The following is a 26,030-nucleotide window of genomic DNA, read 5'->3' on the forward strand; positions in this document are numbered from 1 at the left end:
TTTTGTTCTAAAACTTAAGAAACCTACATATTTTATTGTTTGTTGGAAAAAACTAATTTCAAAAACTTTTACTATGTTCTATGTGCAACATTCAGTTATAGCCAACAAGAATCTGTATTTTGTTTTGTTCATTTTGATCATAGTGCCTTGTGACATTTTTCTTTTTTAAAGTAAAAAAGTAAAAACACATCTAAATGCATATTAATTCATATTTCATACCATCTCTCTGCACAGTCTATATTCTATTATTGGTTTTACACTAGTATATTTAGAAGTGCTCAATTATTACAAAATAAGAACAAATTAACATTACGTTATAAAGGAAAAAGCACTTTGATGCACAAGAATTATACCTTTAAAAGGAGTCATCCTATCATATTGTAGGACCCAAATTTGCAGAGTATTTTTTTTTTTATAAGTGATTGAGTGATTTTATAAATGATTGAGACTAAATTAAGTGCTCAATCATTTAAAATCATACTAGCATTACGAAATAAATGAAGAAGCACTTGAGTTATTCATTTAAAATGGGATATTCCTCTTGATTCTAAGAAAATCAACAGAACATAATTAATAATATAATATAATTGTTTTAAATTTAATATTGGTTCTTGTGAAAAATTAAGTTATTCAGTAGTGAAGACAGCTCTTTAGATGGAAAGATAATTTTCTAAACTATCCTTTGCATATGGTTCTAATGAGTAAATTATTACAGCTAGTTTTTTTTTTATTACCACTATAGTTAAGTAGCTCATAAGGTTTCACTGACAATCATTCATGCATAATATCTCATTCAAATTCAAATTGTTTATTTGCACATAACACTCCTATACAAATGTTACAAACAGCAAATAATCATAATTACTATTAAAGTTAAAGATAATTAAACACTTTTAAGCTGTAGATACTTTGTGTAAATTAGGGGAGGGTAACAGTAATGCCATTCAAAATAGATTGTATATGAGCATAATGAACTACTTTTCGAGCATCAATTGATACTGTATTACGTAAAACCTTGAATGAAAATCTGAAATTACTGAATTTATTTTCTAAATAATCTACATGTAACTTCAACTTTAAGTTTTCAATGTTTAGTCCTAAGAATTTACGAGTGTTAATTACTTCACACTTCAACTGTCTTAAATTAGTACCAGAATTTGTTCTAACCTTAAAATGTATTATACTAGTTTTTTTCTTTGTTCAAAACAAGGTCATTGTTTTTAAACCAAAGTGTAAGCTTTTCTATTGTGTTGTTAAATAAATAATCTCAGATTTGTTAAGAAATGATCTGTTGAGAAAACATTAATGTCATCTACAAACAAGGTGAAGCCCCTCTCAATTGCAAGATCGGAAGATCATTTATATAAATAAGAAAAATGGTAGGATCTAGAATGGAGCCCTGTGGAACACCATATAAAACCTTTTGCCATTTTGATTTAAACTTTTTGAATTTTCATCTATAATGTTCTTTGAAATCTACTTGATAAATAGGATTCAAATATATTCCAGGCTTTGTCTTTTATTTCAACAATACTCAGCTTGTGTAACAGGAGTTTGTGGGTAACACAGTCAAAATCCTTGGACAGATCACAGAATACCCCAGCTATCAACTGTGATTTATCCAAGGCCATCATGACCTTATCAACAAATCAACAAAGTCAGAGCCAATTCTGTACTTTTATTTTTCCTGAAACCAAATTGTTCATTGCAAATTAAATTGATTGTTTCTAAAAATTTGTTAATCTGTAACCAATTGCTTTTTCAAAAATCTTTGATACATTACCTAGAAGAGCTAACTTCCCTATTCAAAAAAATCATGTAGTACACAGATTATTAGTTTAAAAGACTTATTCCAATTTATACTTACTATGCTAGTATACCATGAGGAAAGTTCCCACCATCGTTATTGTCACCCTATACAATTTCTGACACCACTGAGTTGGATATGCTCAGAACAGAAGTTCCCTTGTTTTTGTATCACCCTCAGTCAGTCCTCATCTCTTCTCTCCATGTCTTTCTGTATTCTCTTCAACAAACTCTCTTACTATATTTTTCATGTACTTCCTTCCAATAATCTCTTTTTCGAAAGAATAATCTCATTTCTTTTTCATAAGGACCACTTCAGTTCCTTCCACTTGATCAATTCTTCTCAGATAATACTGTATTAATTACTAAAATGGTTTCATTGTGTCTTCTAGTCACTCAGAAACCTAATTTAGCTTACAATATGCTTCTGTTCCTTTGTCACACCATCCTAGTCCTTGCACCATAAAGTATGTAAGGCTACAAATTGTGTACTGTAAATAACATCTTTACATTTTAGTTCCTTATTCTTGCTCATCAAGCATCCTCTCTTCCTCCTTTTGTTCGTGATATTAACACAGGCTACCTTTTGCTTTTCATCAAAACAAGTGTTAGTAGATAGTCCTAGATAATCGTAATAATTATGAAGCCTGTGATATTGTAGGCGTTGCAAAGACAGCAGAGATGTTCGACACGGCCACTGCCTCACGAGACAACAGAGACCAACGAGAACGAGGTATCTCGGACTCCTGAAGACTCCATTTGCAGCATGGAGGGGCCCAGTGCCGTGTACAACGATGGGCCGTCCACGTACAGTGAACTGGGGGGCTTTGGCACCCCCAACATCCCCCACCGAGCCAACAGGCAGTAGTGCCCCCCTCTTTCCTCTGCCCTGACCACACATGTACACACACAAATACTCTTGACAGGTTCCCCATTTGCAGATAAACCCACTTTAGTCGTTTCATACATATAACCAATTTGATATTTCAACTCCTTTCCAACTTTGAGTTTTCCTAGTTGTTTTATTTCTCAATCAATGTACACTCCCATTATTTTAGTGCCCTAGTTGATTAACGATAATGCAGTAACTTGATCCACACTCATAATATAATTTGGTATACTTAGCTGTAATCATCTAAACAATAACTAAACATGTTTTTTTTTATTAAAATATTTGTGTTGTAATACGTTTATTGAGTTGTGTGGGTATGTAATGATTTCCATCAAGGCGAAGCCGTTATAGATTTCAACATCTAACAAATCTGTCTTTTATTTAATTTATTATTAATGGTGCTATAATTAATCTACTTTGTTTCTTTCCAAACACATTGTAAAGTAATGTTTAATCCCAATTTTATTTGACTCATTGAAATTTTTCAAAATTTCCAACGTTATCTCACTCTGTGATGACAGTAAAAGCTTCCGGATTTCTAAGATACCATCAATAAACTCTTACAAGAAAGAGTGATTGACGTTTCTGAAGTATGATTGATACCTTCATATTTCATTGAATAATCTTAAATGATAAGAAAGCTTACTTTTAAAACTACAATTTCAAACTGAGATCGTACATTGTACTGCGGTAATTGTTTTAATAATAATTACACCGAAAATTACAGATCTTCTCCGAAAAAATCAAAACCCATTATTGTGAAACAATTCTTGTACAATTACAGTTTAATCAGTACAGTTGCAAAGTCAAATAATAAAGAAACAGAGACCAAGAATTTATGTAACATTTACTTTATTATATTTTATTTTGTGTTGTATCCCATTGTTTTTTTTTATTGAATTGTGAACTATTCATATTCAATACATGGTTTAGAATTTTCCCTTTAGTAGCCTACTCCCTAAGATTATACTTAGCTGTGGAAGATTTCAACGGAACAATAGAATCATTTTTAATCAAAGAAAATAACTTGTATATCTTAATTGGTGATACTATGTGTGTATGTGTGTGTGTATATATATATCCGTATAAACAAAGCCACTACTGCAACGACCAAAGGCATTTACTCCACTACCCACTAAGACTATGTACTGTAAGCTATGATATTTGATCTTTGTCTTAGAAGCTTTGTCCATTATAGCCAGTGAACCTCTAGGTTAGGCCCCTCATTTACGTTTCCATATTTTTATAACTGTTCATATGCTCAATTATATTTTGATTGAAATGAACCACATTTATACATATACATATATCAGGTAGATTTTACATTTTGTGACAAAGTATTGAATTTTTGTATAAAGGCAACCTACTGGTCGGATTATGTTTTTGTAAATAATTTACCGGAAGAAATAGACTAATGCGTGTTAGTTAAACATTGACATGTTTGTTTGAACGTTTTATCATATATGTGCGACTTGAAAATATTTGACCATTATGCCATGTAATTCTTCTATCTCACTTTACATGTATATAAGTCGTGTCAGCTTCGTGCAACTATACCGTCGTTACCAGTCATCCTTCCCCTGAAACCGGTTTCTTTTTGTAAATTCTAGATAAATGTATATTTTGAACAAATAACTAAATCTATGTTTAGGTTTAAACGTACAGGGTAATACTATAACAGCACATTGTGTGTAATATCCATATGTTCTGTTCCGGTGTGTACATTTAAACCATTTGTTAAAATGAACGTTTTAAAACAAATGTAATGTAACATGGTTGCAAATCTAAGAAATAAATAAATATTATTTATTTTTATACCCATTTATGTTGATTTTAGTGTTTTTGTTAACATTAATCTTGTGTGTTTTATTGAACCAATCCCTTACATCCTCCGTTGTCAGATAAAATCAAAAAGGCTTAGACTATAATTAGTTAGAAACTGATGCTTATTGTAATTACTGACTAATGAAGTAAAAGCTAGAATACTAAAAGGCATACCAGAAACATAAAGAATAATTTTTGTTTCTAACTACAGAACTAGACCATGAGTTCTTTTCTAGATTAGGGCAAAACATGTAACTCAGTTCATATGAAAGTTTTATCGTCAACTGTTTAATGTAATACAGTGTATTGATTTTTCCACAAGTATCAAATATTCCATAAATGCTTAATGGATAATATCTGAAATGGTTACATAAATAAAGATTAATTTATAAGTTATATTTTATATATAGGGCAGTTCATTCAAACGTGGGTAAACAATAATGATTCAAACACAATTGAAACCTAGAATTCTAGGAAAGCAGAATCCATCAACCTTATCTACGCAATGAGTAATAAAACAGTAGTTCTCCACAAATCTAAGTAAAGGCAGCAAGAGAAAATTTGCAAAGTTGTTTATTTTTAACAAACAACAAACCATAGATGGTATAAACCAGAAGCATTGAAACCCATAGTCCTCTTTGGACAGCTTATCAATCGCCAAAATCAAGCATGAACTGGACAATTTCAACCTTTCCAATTTTACCATACCAAGCAAAACTAGATGAAAAAGGGTAAACTTTTTAAATGATTCTGGGATTTCAAAGTTTACTTCATAATCTCAAGGTACAAGTGAATATTCCATACCCAGTTTCTTCTGCAGAGTCTGTAATAGTCTTGATTTCCTTTGCTTGGCTGACACAAGTTACTGGAAGAAATTTTTCTCCAAGCACCTTCTCCTATGGTTTCTTATTTTGCAGCCTTCAGATTTAAACTCAATAGAAATCTTTAGTTGCACTATGGTAAATTTTTCCTAAGGCCGGGTACATACCGAAAGCAACCGGTGATAGCAACGCAATGTCAACGCAACGGCAACTTGAGTTCCCAATGAATGACACACGCAGTTTAATGGACTGTGTATACCAAAGTGAACTGTGACGTGACGGTGATTCAACGGTCACCTGACTGAGCAACGCAGGCAACTCAAGTCACGACATTGCTGTAAACTCGAGTCGCCAGTTGCGCAGTTGCTCTTGTGGAGTGCAGACCGTACTTAACTATGGCTGCTGAACAACAAGAAAATATTAAATTTGCACAGTTTTATTGAACAGTTTGTTTGTTTGTATGACCATAACAACAAATCATACAGTAACAGAGTGGTGACAGACAAAGCTTGGCGAGCTGTGGCAGATGAGTTTAAACTCACAGGTAAGAAAAAAAAATTTAAGCAATTTGTTAATTTCTATGAATATTTTAATACAGTTTTTGTAATTCTTGATAAGCATATAAAATACATTATTTTGCCTAAAACTGTTATTTACATGTTCACTGGAGCTTTGATGGCTTAGTCCCACTGGGACGGTATTGGGTTACATTCAACGAAATAACGTGCGATTTTGTCCCTTATTAAGTAGTTCCGCTTTCTTGAGCGGCGGAAGTCATCGATACATGTGAGGCGTGGCCTAGTGTACTCAAATTGTTCAGGAAAGCTTGCTGTTCCGTCTCTTGCTTTGATAAAGTTGTGCAGCACACATACAACTTTGAACAATTTTTTTTAAGTTACCAGGTTTGCACTGTATTGGTTTTTCCAACACTCTAAACTTCATGCTCATCATACCAAACGCACACTCTACACTTTTACGTCCTCGTGAGAGTCTGTATTGAACACTCTTTTTGTATCGTTTAAAACACGTCGCGGGGTAAGGTCGCATGAGATTTTCGAGAAGTGGAAATGCTTCATCACCACAGAAAAAGAATGGTACAGGTTCATTACTGACATTATTTGGAAGTGCTCTTGGAAGAGGGAAGTCTAGGCTATTTTGTTTTACCCATTTACCCAATGTCGACGAGTGGAAAACTCCTGCATCATTATTTCTTCCGGGGTATCCTACATCAATACTTATAAATGTTCCCATCAGCGTCTGCGCAAGCCATCAACACAGTTGAAAAAAAATGCTTATAATTGTAGTAATTTGAACCAGAATGATCAAAGGATCTAATACGAATGTGCTTGCCGTCTATTGACCCTAGGCAGTTAGGCAGGTTCCATAATTCTTCATATCTTTCAGCTATAGTTTCCCATTGATTTCTGTCGGGTACTGGCATGAAAAGAGGTTGTAATACAGACCAGATAGCTTCACATGTTTCAGGAACGATAGCTGCTATTGTAGATACACCTCTAAAGAAGTCGTAAGCTAGTTGATGGTAGCTGCATCCCTCACCCAAAAAACCTGAAACATTTACAAACATTTGCAGGGCCGTTACAATTACCAAAAATTTTTTTTCGTTTACATTACATAAAGTTTACAGGCTGTTTTTCTTTTTCAGTGAAGCAATGCAAGGAAAAATGGAAAAATATAAGGACTGTATTTAGAAGACATATTTTCACAAAACCAGTGTCGGGAGCCGGAGGTTCTTCAAAAAAAGGAATACTACTTGGCTGATGTGCTGCAATATCTTGTGCCTATTTTAAAAGGTAACCCTAAAAAACATTGGAAGCAACCTACCACCACCTCCTGAAACTGATGACCATCAACAACAAACTCTTCAAGAAGAAGAACCAGCTGATTATAGCATTAACGAAATTGCTGATGATGTGGATGATGAACGCGACTGAATTACCCCCAAGAAGCAGTGCCGAACGTACCTGAACCCGCTAATAACAGCATATCACAGTTCCGGAAGAAACAGTTTGGGCAAAAGGAAGCCGACTACATCACCGTTGGATGAAGCTATGACCAATTATTTTAAAGCAAAATCAATGAAGCTGCTGAAGATAAATTGGTTCCAGTTGCTGACAATGAAGATAAGTCAGACGAACTTTTTCTGTTGAGTCTTAAAAAAGATATGAAGGAAATGAATTCACGGCAGAAGCGAACTTTTAAAAGAAGAATTTTTTAGTTTGATCGATGAAGTTCTAGATGATAGTCCTGGTAAGCAAACGCACGATATGTATTCAAGCTCATCACTACAGTCCTCACGATCACCCAGTGTGCTGACTAATATCATTTCTCCGGGAAATCCTGGCCAGGAGAACGAAGAGTACGTTTTCAACACCTTGACCAATGCATTCGGCATACATTAAGTGACATCATAGTCTTTTTAGTGAAATATTTTATAACTTTCAAATAACAATAAATAAATTCATTTAATCAAACTTACCTTAATGTGATTGTTAATCTTTCGCCCACACCAATTGCGGTTCTGTAGTTAGTATCTTGTTTCAACAGTAGAGGGGTAACTAAATCCAGCAAAAAATCAAAGCTAGCCTTGCTCATCCTGTAGTAGTTGAAAAACTTTTCGGGATATTTTTCCCAATTTTTGCAAGGAATGCCACTGACTGCTGTGTAAAATTGCTAGAATTGTATGGATGAACACTAAAACGTCTATGCAACTTTTTTTTCTGTTTTTTAAGCACATAGAGAAGTACTGCCTCCTCCTCGGACGAAGACATCGGAACAAGTGACTGGAAAACTTGTCAACTTGGGTTTCTTGTTTATGTAACACGTGGTGTAAACCTTGAAGAAACTCCAGTTGACTGAGTTGCGTTGACATTGCGTTGCTATCACCGGTTGCTTTCGGTATGTACCCGGCCTAAATAGTCTTGGAATCAATGTTTGATTACAACGGCTCAGCGTTGCATGGAAGATACCTACCCAAGATATCCTGGGATTTTCCAGTTATTTAGGTAGAATTAAAAATTGATTACTTTTTACATACAGTATAGATTTATAAACTTAAAATAAATTTTAGTATTTATACAATCACATATTCTTTATAATATCTTATCTATATATGAAGTAATTTCTGCTCAAGTAAAAAAAACATTGAGATGAGTTAGTGCTGTTGATAAGAAAATGAACAATCTGTTGAATAACATGTTATTCTAAGATGATTAACTTTTTGCTCTCCAGGTATACGTGACACACCCCAAGTACAGATATTCAGATTCTCAATTGGCGGCTTAAAGTAATCTAAGATGCTAGACTATTATAAATGTGTATTTATTGTTTTTTTTTTCAATTTACTAACTGGCCACACTACTTGAAAAAGTGGCCAGTCAATTTTCAAAAATTATATTGTTTATATTGATTGGAAATAAATTCATGTAAAAATCATTCAAAATTTTTTTTTCAATTTACTAACTGGCCACACTACTTGAAAAAGTGGCCAGTCAATTTCCAAAAATTATATTGTTTATATTGATTGGAAATAAATTCATGTAAAAATCATTCAAAAATTTTTTTCCATTTTACTAACTGGCCACACTACTTGAAAAAGTGGCCAGTCAATTTCCAAAACTTATCTTGTTTATATTGATTGGAAATAAATTCATGTAAAGAAATCATTCAAAAATTAGCAGCTTTACTGTTTCTATTAACAATCTGTATACAAGAAATTTTTAAACTATGTTACATGGAAAAAGGGCTGTCCCTGGGGTTGGTGACACCTGGAACAAGTTTACCCGAAGTGACCACCCTCTCCCCTCCACAAATGAAAATATAAAAACTTAAACTCATTTAGTTCTATTACCTACAAAATATGTGTCTATATATTGGAATATAGTTTTTAAATGAATATTTTACAATGAATATGATTTTTCTTAAATGGAGGCGATTTTTAGAATATTTAGCACTATTACATTCAAACGATTTTCAAATGTGTGAAACATGTCGTATCACTTTTTATGCATCTTTTCTTTAAAATTACTCCAAGAATGACAATTTGTAATGCAATATTAAAAAATTACAAATTAAATGTTATACAGGTTAGGTTATGAAAAATTTGCTTTAAGCATTGTAACAATTTTCTTAGTTGTAACAAACAATAAAGGGGTATCATTTGTTACATTATGAACTTTTATACACAACAGATGAGTATTCAACAAAATTACATAAATATGTAGTTTACAGGATGTTTTTTTATACATTTAAGATTGTTTCATAGAACCTATACAGCCACTTTTCTTCAAACAAAAACTCTTCACCAGCTCATATCTTCACACTTTTTTGTGAGCAAATAATTTTCTATTTTCAATACTACCAGCTGTTCTAAACATGAAAAAATCTTCCTCTGAAAGAGAAAGAGTAGTTATGATAAGAAAAAACACTGAATTTTGTAACAGAGTAATATTATAATAACTATTAGTACAGATATGATATCGTGCTCTGCTATTTTAAACCGCGGACTGAACAAAATATTGTATCTTTGACACTTGGTGGATTAAGTAATAGGATATATCTATTCCTGCTAAGCTAGCTGTAATCATACTTGGATTCGATGAAGTATTTATGTAAACTGTTTCTCAGAAATGCTTTTAACTCTTGAAAGTCTCTTAAATGCTACGCACTTCTACATTAGTGTATACCTATAGTTCTAGCGTTGATACAAACACTTTGGGAGCCATATAACACTTGAACTTGTCTGATAGCTTATCAATGCACCTGACACTGGCTTGTGTACAATTGCAACGTTCACGTAACAATGTACTAAATCTCTTTAAAATAATTGAATTTGTTGTGATTCATGTCACAAAATTTAAATGGTGTGTTTTGTGCTTGTTTATAATGTGAAATGTCCTCTCTGCTAAAGAACAAGGATAGACGCTTCACTCAGATGACAACATGTTTGGAGATTTTACAATGCATTATTTTCAATATTTTTACAATCTTCAAAATAGGCACTTTATAATATTTATCTTTAGTGGAGATGGAAACTCATCATAATATATGAATATTGAGTAAATAAATGTGATACACTGTGCAGCGTAATCTTGCAATCAAAAGTCAATCAATTAAATCTGCCCATTAATGGCCTCATTCATTAATTGAGCTGTTTGCAATTAATTATGATGTAATTAATCTACAATTAACCAAACCTTGGAATCACTATGTATTGATTTTACTAATTACTGTACCAGCACAATAAAGAAATAATTAGTTTTGATTCGGTTTGTATTTTATTTCCTCAATAATACTACAATTTTCATTTAAAGTTCACTAATCTATAAAGTTATAGTCATATTCTCTAGCCAATGTGTTACAATCAAAACATAGTATAAAGTCGCTTTTTGTATTGGTCTGTTTGTGCATCGATATTTTCTAAACTAATCAACAGATTTTGATACAGTTTTCACTGTTGGTTTCAATGTAAACTAGAACAGGTTCTTCAAAAAAAAAAAAAAGAAAAATTATTTATGCAGGCAAAGTTAGGGCCGCATGGCCCTTTCTTACACTTAATCTGTGACAACGTAAAATTAATCATAGAAATTAGAGAAATGTCCACATAATGTGGAAATTGATCATTTTGAACGCTTTCATTGTTAAAACTGACTAATCCTTACGACTTATAAGAAAATAATGTAGTACGGAATTGTACATTTGAAAAAGGCCAACAAAAAAGCCACCAGTGGCATATATCTATCTACAATAAATAACCATGAATAAAGTCGAAAATAGTTGAATTGTTAGTGAAACCGTTTATTACAAAATATTGGAGATAAATTTGAATTATTTCATGGTACTCATAAAAAATGTTTCTCTCTCTGACTTGATGGCTCCAAAATCCAGCTCCTTAAACTGAACTCTAAATTGGATCTATAGATTGGAATATATTCAATGGTTATTGTCTAACTCGGGGTTTTTAGAATGTCATTTAATAGGAATACACCACGATGTCCCTGTTTTTCAGTAAGATATGCATGTAAAGCCTTGGGTAACTGCTAGTGTCATTATAAACCACTTTTTCTTTGGTACCAAGCCTTACCACTCTTGTATGGGATGGTCTTTAATTTTTTGCAACTGTTATATCTTTTCCAACTTTAATTCATCAAGATTTTGTACCCAAAGTTCAAATATAAAGTCAAGAGAGGAATTTAAGTTTATCAAACCTTACTAGAGGCTTGTAGCAGAAATGTCTTTTTTTCTTGGTATAAAATGAACTCAGTTATGTACAAACAGTTTTAATTACATTAATAATGTTATTTAAATATTAATACAAATTATGTGAGGTTCACAATAGTAATTCTTGGTAATCAATTTTTTGTGTTTAACTATTGTTGTAATTTTTCATCTTTTCTTGTTTGCATCGATTTTATATTTGCATCTTTGTGTCTTGAAGCAAGGACGTAGCCAGCAAGGAATTCAAGGGATCTGGACCCTCTCAAATTTTCAATTGTTTCAATTACTTTTTTAGTAAACGATTATTATAGTTTAAGTAATTCAGTATTACTGACATGTACTACTGAAAGATCGTTCTTAAAGTAGATATAGGACAAAAACTTTTTAAGGAACAAAATGGGGCCTTACTTTCTGTTCACTTTGGAAAATAATCAGGTGACTTGATCAAATTTGTTCTTGGCAACGTATTTGTTTTGAAGTACTCTTGCTCTACTAAAAGCTACAAATAACAATTATTATATGTAACTCAATACTAGATTTCCCAAATAGGTGCCAATCTTTTCAAAAATTTTATCTTGAACTTTATTTATTATCATTACAAAGACTAGTCAAACTAAAATTGAGTTCTGAAAAAGAAAAATGGATTTTTGTCTGTTGTTGTTAATTTTACTGTTCGAAAAGATATTGCTTGGCCGTTGTTTTTACCAGTAGTTATTTCAAAGTGTAACCATTTTTCAAACACAACCATCACAATTATTCTTACTCCATTTACTACCCCAGAAGACAAATTTATATGTTTGATTAAGATAATTATAAACAACAATTTTTATTTTCAGATTGTGAGGGTTCACATTTCAGATTGTACTAGTAAGTTAAATATTACAGTGGTATGTTCAACTTTTCCGATTCATCATCACATATTAAGGAGTCTATGGTTAAGTAAGACTTTTCGACTCGGAATCATGAACTCAAGTTGTTGAACACAAACATCCTCTCTATAAAGTACCTTTAAGCAATATGTTGTATCTCTTAACGTAACCAGACAAATTTCAGTGTTAGCAAAATTTTGGGGTGAACTCCAGCGAAGTCTATCACTGAAGTGGCTGGAAAATATCATATCTGTTTTGTCTGTCCATACAATATCTCGAAAACGAACTGACGTATAGACCTTAAAATGTGCATGAAGCTTCATTTCTATGAGAAACACTGAGTTTGATTATGGGACTTTATGGGATTTATGGATAACCATGATGGCAATGAGAAAATAGTTGAATAAATAAACTTGTAAACTTATTCACTTCATAAAGACACTATATTTAAAATTCAAAAAATTGCAATATGCATTTTGTGTGGTTTAAGTCATGAAGACTCACGCCGCCGTGACTATTGTAAAAGAGTGGGAGCACTTACTCTTCCTTCCCTATACACTTTGACCCTGATGATCCATATAAAAGAAAACACATCATTTTTGACAAGCAGGAGTGAAATACATAGATACAGCACAAGACAAAGAAATAATTTAGACGTGGCCCGTTGCCAGCTCACCAAGATGCAGACAACTGACTCCTTCAAAATTGGAATACAACTGTTCAACCTTCTACCAGAAAGGGTATAACGTCTACCACAAAAGAACTTTTTAAATAAAAGAAAAATATTCTGTTAGAAGAGGAACTTTATTGTGTACCAAAACACAAACTTTGATCAATATTGACAATTCAAGACAAATTTTCAAAGATTTAATCTCAACATGTTATTTAAAGTTGTATTGACAATTGTACTGCCTTTGGCTTATTTATAAAAAATTATTCTATTCTATTCTTATAATGATTTGGTGTGTAGAACTTGAATTATTTAAACGCTGATATAAAACGCAAGGTAATGAACAAAAATCTGAATGTATTATGTGGAAAGAAAGATATTCTAGAAGTTTTCCATATGTAGACCTTAAATTTGGCATGAAACTTCATTTCTTCAAGAATGAGTTCTGTGACCTGTCATTTTCGAGCAGGAAATTTCAAGAACTTAATGAGCTAAAAATTAGAAGTTTTGTATTGCAACCTCAGAAAAGCCTGTTACAACACGTGTTGTAGAGTACTCCTACCTTGTAATTAGCATGTACAATTATAATTATCGTACATAGTGCGTGGGCTAAATACTCACTTTTATTCATTATTTACAAGGAAATTCTTTAAAATGTACTGATAAAAGTCCTAAATAAAAGGCCATATGTACTCACAGTTTAATTAAACAAAAACATATTAGCATAGAATATGATATTAGTTTTCGGAATTTGAAGGGAATAATATTTTAGAAACTACAACATGAAGGAATATTGCTATGTCAAGTTGTCTACCTCCATACCAAATATATCCCTGTTATTTATGTTTTGCATTTTCAATAATGATACAACATTGTTAATACTCCATAAAAGTACATTAAAAAAATTAAATTGTACTTGGAGGTTGTTAAATTGATACGATCATGATAAAAATACTAATATATTTATATTACCCTCTAGTCTTTCCAGAGTTTTATTTTTACAATACAAAAGCAATAATTTTTTCGACAGTTTTTCTAAGGCAATAAAATCACAAAATTATTTTTATCTACAGTATAACAACATGGATTCTGTTACTGATCAAAAATTAATGTGACAAGTAATAATTAAACTTAATATATTGCTAGCTACATTAAATAAGGCTACCCACCTCAGTATCTTGTTACTTATATCCAGGTCTGTATTTAAACCGGTTTTTTTTTTTCAGACAATTTGAAGGAACAGGCGGTGCGGGGAGGGACAGGACAGGGCCCGAATGGCCCCCCTAAGATGAATACGGCCCTGCTTTAATCAATTCATTGCAAATCCTCTGTTAAAGTGAACAGACTGACTCAGTCAAAGACCTTATTCAATAAAGATGCCAACCATATGTCAGGTCTTTTCCTCCAGAGATAACTTAGATGTTGTTTGTTAACAACACTATTACTGTACTTGATGTTCATGAAATCAAGAACGTAGCCAGGAAAATTTTGGAGGGGTCAAGACAATGGATATTTTTCCAAACTGAACAGAAAGTAAGGCTCAATTTTGTTCCTTAAAAAGTTTTTCACCGGTATGTACGTTAAGAACGATCTTTCAGCAGTATACATCATTACTACTGAATTATTTAAATAATAATAATCGTTTAATAAAAAAGTCATTGAAACATTTAAAAACCTGGGAGGGTTCAGACCTCTTGGACCCCCTTGCTGGCTAAATCCTTGCATGAAATAAAGAACTTTGATTGATATATTGAGTACAGAAAGACCTAATGTGTTACTTAAATTTCGGCAACCCTAAGAATCTTCAGGAGCAGCATATCACTACTGCAAATGACAAGATATTGGGGTGAAGAGACTTTTTAATCGAAAGGTCAGTTTACTGTAGAGGATGATTGTTGGTGTTGGTGGAGTTCCCATAATTTTAATCTCACCAGGAAGTGACCCCTATGAACTTTGACCTTTCTAAATGTCCTGTGACTCCAGAAGCAGTGAAAATGTCCTTTTAGGACTAAGTGTAATGAGGGGTTCACTCATCTACTTGTCGTAAGTGAACAACTTATTTGATGAAGCAAACGTCTTTGTATTTACAATGTTTTAATCCTCTGATGATAGTATCATTATTCTGAAACGCATGAGCGATGATCAAGGCTTGGATTGTATAACTGTACGGAAGGTTTGTTTTAGCATTTAATTGTTGTAATTTTCAGTCCTGAAGCATCCAAAATTTTAATCAGACCTAAACTCGACTTGGAATTTATGAATTTTATTGTTTTTAAGCATTTATTTTATATAATGCAATTAACAAAGTCAATGTTATAATCAATAATATACAAAACAAACAATATCCATGTCATAACTTATTTTACGTTTAAAACATTTAATTAAAATTAAAACAATGTACTAGTTTAGAGGATAAAAGACAATTAAAGGCTACATGTGTAATATTAATATCCTAATAATATTATAAGTGTGAAAGTGTCTTTGTTTTTGCTTTCACATATAAAGTATTCAACAGATTGTACTGAAATTTTACACGGACATTCCTAGGGTCAATAGGATGAACATAGGCCTATTCTTATGTCATAAATCCTTCCAGGCTACACTCCACTGGTCTTTAAAGTAGTAAAAACTCCATCTTGGTCTCTAAAGTAGTGTAATGTGAATCCAAAAAGCCAGTTAAATGTACTAAACTGTTGTGCGTAAACATTGCATTATGAGAGCTAGCCCATATGTTTAATTTTTTAACCAATATTTTCAATTTTTTACATTTATAGAGTGAAAGCGTAACAAGAGTAACAGCACTTCTTATTTAAACATCTTAGGCAAACCAATTGATTTATTCTGGGTCACAAAGCAATAAATGAAGACACTAATTGCAATTTTTACTACAGAAAATCTTTGAGGTGACATCGCGTGTCTATTTCTCACTGATGAGGTATACAATACTTGGGTACATAAATACTTATACAATTCCTAGACTGAACCGAGGAAATAGTATGAAACAGCGAACATGGATTGGGAAGCAAGAATTTTACTGCATCAGTATTATCTTGACATATGGATGGCAACTGTCAAAAAGTAAGTATTGAAATGTTTTAGTATTATTTATGTCAATTTTAGTTCTTAATTTTCAATAACAATATCTAATATCCTTACAATTTAGAAAACTATGGTGTTTTGAATCCATCCTCATTACAAAATTATATATAGGTATATTTATATTGTTTTTGGGGGGAAAATAGCAAACTCTAATTTTGCATTGGAAATACAATTAATTTTAACTTGAAGTGCAAATCCTAAAATGAGAATTACTCACACTTTTACTTAACTTCTAGTTCTCTTAATCATGAATACTGTAAAATGGGTACCTGACACACAATATATATTTAATTCCACTTTTAAAATATCATAGGGCCCTATCATATTAAATTACATGTGCTTTCACTAAGAAAAGTATGAACATCGACTTCGAAGTTCCTCTACATTGATCTAAAATAGTTTAAGAGTTACTGAAATCATGGGTTCTATTCAAACAAATACATGGAATGTTGCATAGAAATTGTGGGCAAAGCCGAAGGTATTTGTTAGTATACTAATAAAATAAAAAGAAATTACTCATATATACCCTTCTACACTCTTCTATTGAATAAAAAAGTGTTATCTTACAACCAATCCCCTAAGACTGTTTTGAACTTGTTTGAGGCCAAAATCCACGTTTTCTGGAAATTTGTTAAAAATTTTATCTTCAAATAAATATGGCTGCTTCTAGTTTTTTTCTAACCTGACTGATTCCAAATTTAATAGATAATTATTCAGTGCAATATAGTGTATTTTCTAACTTTAGGTCACTAATTATTTCTCTTGTCAGTTAAATAATAATAAATATATAAACATGACAAAGTCACTATGTGTAGTTCTTTGAAAAAAGGTCTACATGAGTTTCTTGTACAAGAGATGACCAAATAATATATTTAAAACTGTATTTTTTACATTTAATAACATGGTTTACTTTCAAAATTATTATTCGATTTTCTTCATAATATGGTATTGTTAACTAGGAACTAATGTGAACTTGGTGTTATTAATGCCTGACCTCCAAACAGTGCCACAACACAGGATTTACTTAAATTGGAGTAAAGAAATAAATTTAACCTTATCTAAATGGTGCCCAATGTTGTGCTGCTAAAGTGGGAAATCTACATTATCATCCAATTATCTCCAAGTATAACATGATATTTGTAAACAGGGTGTCAATAAGTCCAAGGATGGCTTCGTGTTATTTTCACCATCAGAAACAGAGCTAAAGAACTTGCATGTTAGTGCATATAAAAGGTATTTTAACATGTACCCAGTGAATTTATACGGTCCAAAAGGAGTTAGAGAACAAGTTTTAAAGAGAGCATTGGGTCGAGTATTATATAATATTAAAGGTCTTTATCAGTAAAACACAATACCACAAACCCGGCCTACAATGGTCGACCCTAACCTAAAAAAAGATGGCTTATTCAATTTTCAAAACACTTTTACTATCATTTTTGAATTATTTTCATATTACCTGTAAAGGGCAAGCACGATAGTGACATAACAAATTTGCAAATACCAAACTAATGATTTTTATGGTGTAAAACAACCTATGTGTATTTTTATTAATTCTTAAGATTTCAGGGAGTGAGGTAATTCTTTTTTTTTTTTTTTTTTTTTTTTTTTCTCTTTTTTAAGCCTCAGCTTTAAGCTATGCTGGCTTCGTTGTACACTGATATTTTATTACACTGGTATTTTTGATTTACAAAGTACACTATCAATCGTGTCTATGCCTGATTGGACCTCCCCGGGATTTGAACCCGTGATCTCTCGGTTAGAGAGCCGAGACTATAAACCATTAGTCTACGGAGGAGGACGAGGTAATTCTTGCAGAGAGATAATTAATTTCACAAAGTTAATCTCAAAACGAATATGCACGATAAAATAACAGCTGATTAAACAGGGTAACCTTTTGCCTCTTTTAAGCGTCAGGCTCTTGGCTACTTTGGCTGTTATTTCTGTCTGATGGGGCCTCCCCAGGATTTGAACCCGGGATCTCTCAATTAGAGAGTCGTGACTATATAGACTAGTCTACGGAGGAGGACTGGGTAAATTTAAAATGTTAACTTTTTAAATGTTTATGTTTTATATACATTATAAACCACTGTAATAACAAATATAAAATAGTAATATAGAATAGTAATTGTAAAATTCTTTTAAGATTCAAAATTTTAATTGTATTTAAAATGTATAAATTCAATTAACATCGTCAGGTTTCTTAACTTTAAATTTTAATAATTTATACATATTGTTTGTTTAAGTATTATGTATACAAAGTCATGTATTAAGTTTTATCTTTTAACCAACGTTATAAGTTTAACTGAACCTTGGAAGACGGGGTGGTTTTCCTCAAAGCAGCTTCTGAAACAAATGTCCCAATGACTACTAAAGGGCAAAGTATCAGTGTATTTCGGCATACACTTTAGTGCTGGGGAGAATGGTTCAGTTCTGAAGTTAATGGAGTCAAGTCGATAACAAGTAGATGAACAATGAAGATGTACGTTGTCGACGGGGTTCGAGGATGGACGATAAGTCTAGATGAATGAATGGCTCATTAACATACCATTTTACTCTTTGGATGAATTCCTCAACTAGCGGAGAAGAGAACCTACACAATTTGATCAAAATGTATAGACATTTTTACGCATGTACATTTATCAAAAAATAAAGATTCTAATAAAGATTATTGACTATTGACATACATAATTATCTTTTGTTATCTATAATTGTTAAGTTTATTATTTGTTTTTGTGTGTGTGTATTTATTGAAACAATAGGTTATCAACAAACTTCTGCTTGTTTTGTAGTGAATGAATCACTGTTTTGAGGTTATAAAATATATTTCATTTCATTAGCTTGCGTATTTGTTCTATACTCTTTGTTCTTTTGCAACGTATTAGGTATTCACTTTTTTTATCTGTTTGTTCGTGTGTTTCCCATACCGATTATGTATTGCCTCAATACACCTTCGCGTCACCTACATTATTGTTAAAATCTTTTGGTTGATGAAAACATTTATCTTGATCTCTGTAGGATCCAGCTCTGAGACTAACCTGTGGCTTTTTTCTGAAACAAAGGAATTCGATTGAGATTTCTTGTTGTGGTCCCTCCCAAGACTATGAGGCCGTATCTAATATACGACTCGAACAGGGCATGGTACTCAACTTTAGTTGTGGCTTCATCAGTAAACGTAAATGCATGAACTTCGTTTCTTGGAAAGAATCTCAATGTGATAATTCCATTGCAATGTGTTGCCAACCATCATTTTAAGAAACTTAGTATGAGATTCTAATTTAACATACGTAAGAGCTGGAATTTCGACATTTCTTCTTCCCAAAGGAAGCTTATCAGTGTTAACTACTAAATCATTCTCGTTACAGTTATAGTGAGCCATGTTCAGTGCAATTTTCCAGTTGACGGCTAGGTTGTTTGAGGATGATTTAGACATCAAAAGTGTTGTGTCATCAGTATACATCAGAGGAGAGCAGAGGGTGCCTAGATACTGTGGTATGTCGTTCGTCAAGAGGATATACAGGACTAGCCTCAATTCAGAGCCCTGTGGTACTCCCATGCTGCTGTGTGTTTTGTATCTCAACGATTTGACTTCTTCCTTCCAGATAAATCCTCAACCATACTTTTTCCTTTCCTTTAACTCCAAGTTGTTTGAGTTTACTAAGAATCAGTTCGTGTGCCAAGCAATCAAAGGCTTTACTGAAATCCAACATGATACCAGCAACCATATCTCCCTCCTCCAAAGCGTTGATGATAAATTCTGCCAGTTTGACCAAGGCTGATGTTGACCTTCCTTTGACAAAGCCACGTTGGTCTTCTGTCAGGATATTGTGGAGTTAGCAGTGGTCCATCAGTATTTACAAGACTATTCTTTCAATCACTTTGGAAAATGTTGGAATTAATGATATTGGTCTATAGTTGCTGCCTTAGTATGGGGTATATCTTGCTTTAGAGCTGAAGGAAATAGCTTAGGGATAGATTTGTTTTGCTGACTACAGGTGGTATTAAAGCTTTGCTACAGTGTTTTAGTAACTTTCTACTGTTTGCCAGAAGTAGTGTTACTAAACATGCATTGCCGCCCTTCTGCTGTACTGCACTGTATGAACTACTAGTCACAACTGGATTATTTGTGTTTTTTTACAATTATTATTTTTCAAAATATTTTTTAAAATTTAATAAATATTGCACTTACGATTTTCAAGTAAAGACAAAGTTATACTAATACTTATTAATCTTAACAGAGATTACTGAAATACATTTTTAATGTAATCCCTGGGTACTATTGTACTCAGAAAGCTTTAAAATGACAATTAGTCATGCAACTAGTACTCCAAAATGATTCCTGTGAGATTACTTTTGTACCATATCCCTTTCCACTTGTTCCCTATTCCCTTTACAGTCTATACTATAAAGAATCTTCTCCGCAGATAGATTAAAAACTGTAATGAAGTTTAGTTGTACCATATGAAAGGACATTAGTAAAATTACTTAATTATTAGTTCTGGTGTTGGGGATTATAGAAATACTAACTATTAAGAAATTATAACTTTCAGCTATTTTATCAATTCTTTATGCTTCGTGCATTTGAACATCGCACACATTAATGCTATTATATAAATAAAACAAGTTTAAATATAATTTCTAATTCCATTTTAAATGTTGAATCAGTATTGAAAGAAAGAAATGAATTCATAACAACTCACACTTGAAAGTAATGACACGCCATTGAAATACTACGAAATTCTCTCAAAATATTGACAGGCTTATGTAATATCAAGTATCCGATGAAGTGATCGTGTCATGCAAATGTATATTAGTAAGATAAATGTCAAGTGACATTCTCAACGTGCGTCATTCCTTTTGTTTTGACTTTAGACTTAAAATGAGAGGTGATCAACTTTCTCTCAATTTTTAAATTGGAAACGTTATAATTTCCTATTGGTTTACTTTATTTAGAGAAAGAATATTACGTGTAGGAATAAGAATATTATACAGAGTGTTCCAGCACCATAATTAATATTAAATTGCTTTTGAGCACTTAGGATTTTGGTTTGTAGGGATTGAATAAAAATAAAGTTTCATCATGTAAACAACAAAGTACTAAAATAAAATTAATTTTCGTTTTTTGAGTTTTAATTTGACCATTCATAAGTGATTAAAGACTTATGTTTTAATATTGTGTTTAATGTTGCTTAGCTATTTTAAGACTTAAAATTATGTTGTGTATTCGTTCACTGATTTAAATATCAGATTTTATGTATACAGACATAAAAGCAGAATACGTTCAAGAAACTCAATAACAGACATGAAACGTTGTGTAGCTTTTCAATAAATATTACATAACACAATTTAAATACAGTTACGCTAGATCAGTAAAAAGTTGGTAAGTTATTTTGTTTATTACCAATTGTAACAAATAACGCAACGATCTTTAACCTGCAAACTTTGCAAAATTACCATTCCTATTTTAGGTTTGAAAAAGTTTTATTTCAAAATGTTAATGTTTCCTACTGTAATTTTTAAATCTGTTGTTAGATAATACAGTAGTCTCTTAAACAATATAATAACATGAATCCTTAAATCAAGAGCGCACCAACTGAGGGGGGAGGCAAGTCCCGTTCAAGAGAATTTTATTTAAAAGTAATCGATCTCTCAATAGTCTATTTTAGATAATAGACTAAAAATAACGTTTATGATGTAACTTTTTGTAACTTTTAGAGTTAATTATAATCAAATATACCAACTGTATAACTATTTTAAATTACGAAATTCACAGCACTGTACATATAATTCGATCTAGTTCAAAACGCTAAATATTTCATCATCATATCCCACAGCAGTTACAAAAGTGAGGTTAGGTCTTATTATTAACTATGGCTTCCACCTGTACCCGGTACTTTCAGTAACTGAGTGAAAACTGTACTCTTACTGATTTAGAATCACACGTTAGAGAGTACTCTTAAAATGGTACAGATACTGCTGCTGCTAAACGAGTCCCGAGTATTTTGTACCAGGAACGGCGGTAAACGTATTTGTATCGTAAAAGTAACCTGTACGCGGTACTTTCGGTTTGCGGTAACTTGTACTCTTAGGGCGACGTATACCTGGTACAAAGTACTGTATCTTTTTGACTAGTTCAGACATGATCAGTTGTCACAGTAGTAAGTAGGTTACCAAGCTCTGAGCAGTTCTGAACATAGTTGGTTGTCATTCCGAGTATTTTGTACCAGGAACGGCGGTAAACGTATTTGTATCGTAAAAGTAACCTGTACGCGGTACTTTCGGTTTGCGGTAACTTGTACTCTTAGGGCGACGTATACCTGGTACAAAGTACTGTATCTTTTTGACTAGTTCAGACATGATCAGTTGTCACAGTAGTAAGTAGGTTACCAAGCTCTGAGCAGTTCTGAACATAGTTGGTTGTCATTCGTTGCCACTGCGAGGCAACAATGCCCTGGGCAGTTTGATGATTTGTGCGTTAAACGAGCAGTTGTCGGTTACGGTAAATTAACAAAATTTGCTCAATTTAATCTGTGTTAAAAATTTAAACTTTTTTTATATGTAGTGATTTACAAATTTACATGCTCTAAATAATTATTGAGAACTACATGACGTGACCAATGCCGAATTTTGTGGACCTCCAGTAGCGTAACGTACACTCCCCGCATTGCGGGAGGGGGGCACTGCATGTTAAGAGGTACGACCGGGATGAAACAATGTTAATACAATTATTAAAAAAGCAATCCGATTTCACTACGTTACTCTTTTGTACGACGAATATTGCTGTTTTATTGTAGTGGTCTATAAAACTGTTTCGTATAATTAAACTCGCTAGAAAAACCGAGATCTTACTCGTTACAGTAATAAGGTAGCCATCAAAACTAAAACAGGCAAAGTAGTCACGAGTAACCACCGCGCCTCGCGCCGGCGCGCGGCGCCAAAAACCTGTATTTTTCTCGTTGTCATCGATATAAAAACTGGAAGTTATTGTCATTAAACAGTTTTATACGTGGAAACGAAGAAATAAACAAGCTAAATTTCAATATAACTCCTGTTATTGTAGCTTATTACTTAGTTTGTGGCCAGCTTCCCGATATCTATAACTACTGATCCGAGAGTGGACATCAAGATTTAGCTTTTATCTTGTTTTGTGATTTAAACTTAACTATTGTGTTAATGTTATGATTAAATTTAGTTTTAGTTAAACAAACTTGATATAACATGTATTTACTTCCGAATATCTTAATTTATTCCTGTGTAAGCTTACTGGTGGTAGAATGGTTTTACTGCAAACTTTATACACTCTGACCTTCACTTTACCCTCCTTTTATTAGTTCAAAAGTACCATCAAATAACCATTTTAGGACCCAATATTTCAAAAATGTCATGAGGGAGTGGCCCCATGGCCCATACTGATCTGGGGGTGTTTCCAAACCCCTCTTCCTTAGAGAAGATTTCTGGATGTACCACTGCCATTAATAAATCGCACATTTTGGTATAAAGAAAATTAAAACAAAATCAGATAGGTAGATATAAATTAAATAATTTTGTACTTTTTATTGCATAAATCTTCTTGCTCATTTCAACATGTTATTAGGTCCGATAAATAATATATTTGTTTCTCTTCTTTACAATATACAGTGTGGCGTCGACCTGTTCAAGAATATGTTTATGCTCTGAGTTCCAACTCCACAACATACTACCAGTTACTAAATCATGTGGAAAATGGAAATGGCCAGGCCCGTACTCAGACTGGTTTTTCGGACAATTTACCAGGGAACATACCGGATATAGCCACACGTCTATTAAAAGGGACTGTGTCGACAGACGGCCCGGCACAATGGCGGGCCTAGCCGTATATCTTCTGGGCCCGCCAAAGCTGAGTACGGCCCTGGAAGTGGTAAAGAACTAACGTTGTAAAATGGTGTTGACATCACGAGATCACTGACCCTCTGGGAGCCCCAGGCACTCTACAGGTGATCGTCGCCACTCAAGATAACAAACCTGGTTAGAACATTGTAATCAACAAACCTTGTCTTAAGGGATTTGGTTTGAATACCATTCATCATTCTCAATCATTTTACATTGTAACTCGTGTCCTAAAATAAAGTAATTACAATGGCAGCGTTGTAATTTTACTGGCATGAATTAAATAATTAGAAGTGTTTTGGTTCAACAAATGATTTCGTACAAGCATCAGTAGAGTTTTGTTATTTTGTATATAGTCTGTTAAAGAGGTATATGAGCAATATTTTGAAAATTGACACAAATATGTTGTGTCAAGAAGTAGATAATTAAAGTAAAGAGTATTAAAACAGACAAAAAAGCTTTGTCAACTATGTTTAGTAGATGTTAAAGAATATTAAATGTCTAATCGCCTTCGAAATACGCTGCGCACACGGGCTGGCCGGCCGCTTGATGGTTGGACGGTGGACAGGGTTTTTTCCAAGAACATTGAGCTTTCTCTTGGAGCCCATCCTTTGGCATTCTCAAGACCCAAGAGACAAGAACTTAAATATTTACTGATTTATTCAGTTTTCTCGTGGTTATATTCAAATAAATGGTGTTCCGATAGTTTAGTTTTTTTAGTCAATCACAATATGACAGGCGTATGTGAGGTAAATGTTTCGTGGATGTCTGATAGAGCCTCGGCCGCACGCTCAAATCCTTGGCCCATCTGTACCCATTCAAATTGCAGAGTTGTTTGTGATTGAAGTGCTTCAAGTCTTTGGTTAAAAGGGACTTTTTTCCAAGAACATTGAGCTTCCACTTAGAACCTATCCTTCGGTATTCTTGAGACCCAAGAGAGAGTGTCATTTAGTTCCGACTCGGCCACAATGTCACTTTATTAATAAAGACTTCAACATGGAATCAAATTAAAACAGATTGTAAACCACTAATTCTTGTCAGTTAGAACTAAAACAAGGACAACGATGTTTTATTTAGTTTCCTGTTTGTATTCAGTCTAATGAACTTAACAACGCCAAACATGACGTTCAGATTTTTAACAATGCTTCCAAGGAAGGGCCTAATTTTACCTGATAAGGTAAAAAGTTATTCATTCATTAAAAAGGCGTAAATTCAAAACCTGTGTTTTACACTTGAATGCCCGTATTATAATCACTTCCAGAAGAGAATAAAGAGAGATTAGGATGACCAATCATGCGTGTTCAAACAATTGCCTTGTCAATGGAAGTGGAACAATAACAGAATAAATGGTGCTGTGATGAACATGCGCAGAAGCAGTAGGCGATCAAGAAGGCATCGCAACGGTTACGATACTGGTTCAGTTCAGTAGGTAGCAGAAAGCTCAGCTGTTAGCAGAAGGCGCGAAGGCGGTAGTTGTGAATAGTGGCCATAGCATATTATTAAGATGGCCAAGTATTCATTTTTCGTCTGTGTGGTTTGTTTTGCAGTTGTTACCGCAGAAGTTCTTGACCATAGGTTTTTCTTAGGACAGATAATCAAGAAATATGGACACAATGGCACAATATCCTATGAGGTGAGAAAATAAATTGCACTTTTAGGTTAGGAGTGTCTTGGCAAGTGTTATTTGTTAATAATTTAAGTTGTTATGTCTGAGATCGGTAACCATAAATGGTATGCCGATTGGAGTTGCTAATTTATTTAATCTGCATGGGTGTCTGTGTGGGAAGGTGTTGGCATAATGTATTGCTTATTGTAATAGCCACATGTGTGATGCTGTTCCTCAAGAGTAAACATGTCGTCTGTCTTTGTGGTCCTCTGTCAAGAAACAATGAAAAATTTATTTCAAACCAATTTTTATAAAAACTTTAGGTAATGTCTAACCATAATAAATT

The 26,030-nt window shown here is 33.0% G+C and overlaps 2 protein-coding genes across 5 annotated transcripts in view; both read left to right on the top strand.

Annotated features, from left to right (window-relative positions):
- Positions 1 to 4,519, top strand: part of LOC124364253 (probable G-protein coupled receptor 158) — a 150,096-nt gene extending 145,577 nt beyond the window's left edge. For 2 of the 3 annotated variants that reach the window (XM_046819590.1, XM_046819591.1), the window contains one exon: positions 2,468 to 4,519. In XM_046819590.1, coding sequence (XP_046675546.1) covers positions 2,468 to 2,674 — 207 coding nt within the window. In that variant the 3' untranslated portion in view covers positions 2,675 to 4,519. The remainder of the gene's footprint in view (positions 1 to 2,467) is intronic. The other variant, XM_046819592.1, reaches the window with a different exon arrangement.
- Positions 4,520 to 25,457: 20,938 nt separating this feature from the next.
- The window catches only part of LOC124364254 (zinc transporter ZIP10), a 30,401-nt gene continuing 29,828 nt past the window's right edge, over positions 25,458 to 26,030 (top strand). For both annotated transcript variants that reach the window (XM_046819593.1, XM_046819594.1), the window contains exon 1: positions 25,458 to 25,711. In XM_046819593.1, coding sequence (XP_046675549.1) covers positions 25,583 to 25,711 — 129 coding nt within the window. In that variant the 5' untranslated portion in view covers positions 25,458 to 25,582. The remainder of the gene's footprint in view (positions 25,712 to 26,030) is intronic.

The sequence above is a fragment of the Homalodisca vitripennis genome, chromosome 6 (assembly GCF_021130785.1).
Source record: "Homalodisca vitripennis isolate AUS2020 chromosome 6, UT_GWSS_2.1, whole genome shotgun sequence".
Lineage (NCBI taxonomy): Eukaryota > Metazoa > Arthropoda > Insecta > Hemiptera > Cicadellidae > Homalodisca > Homalodisca vitripennis.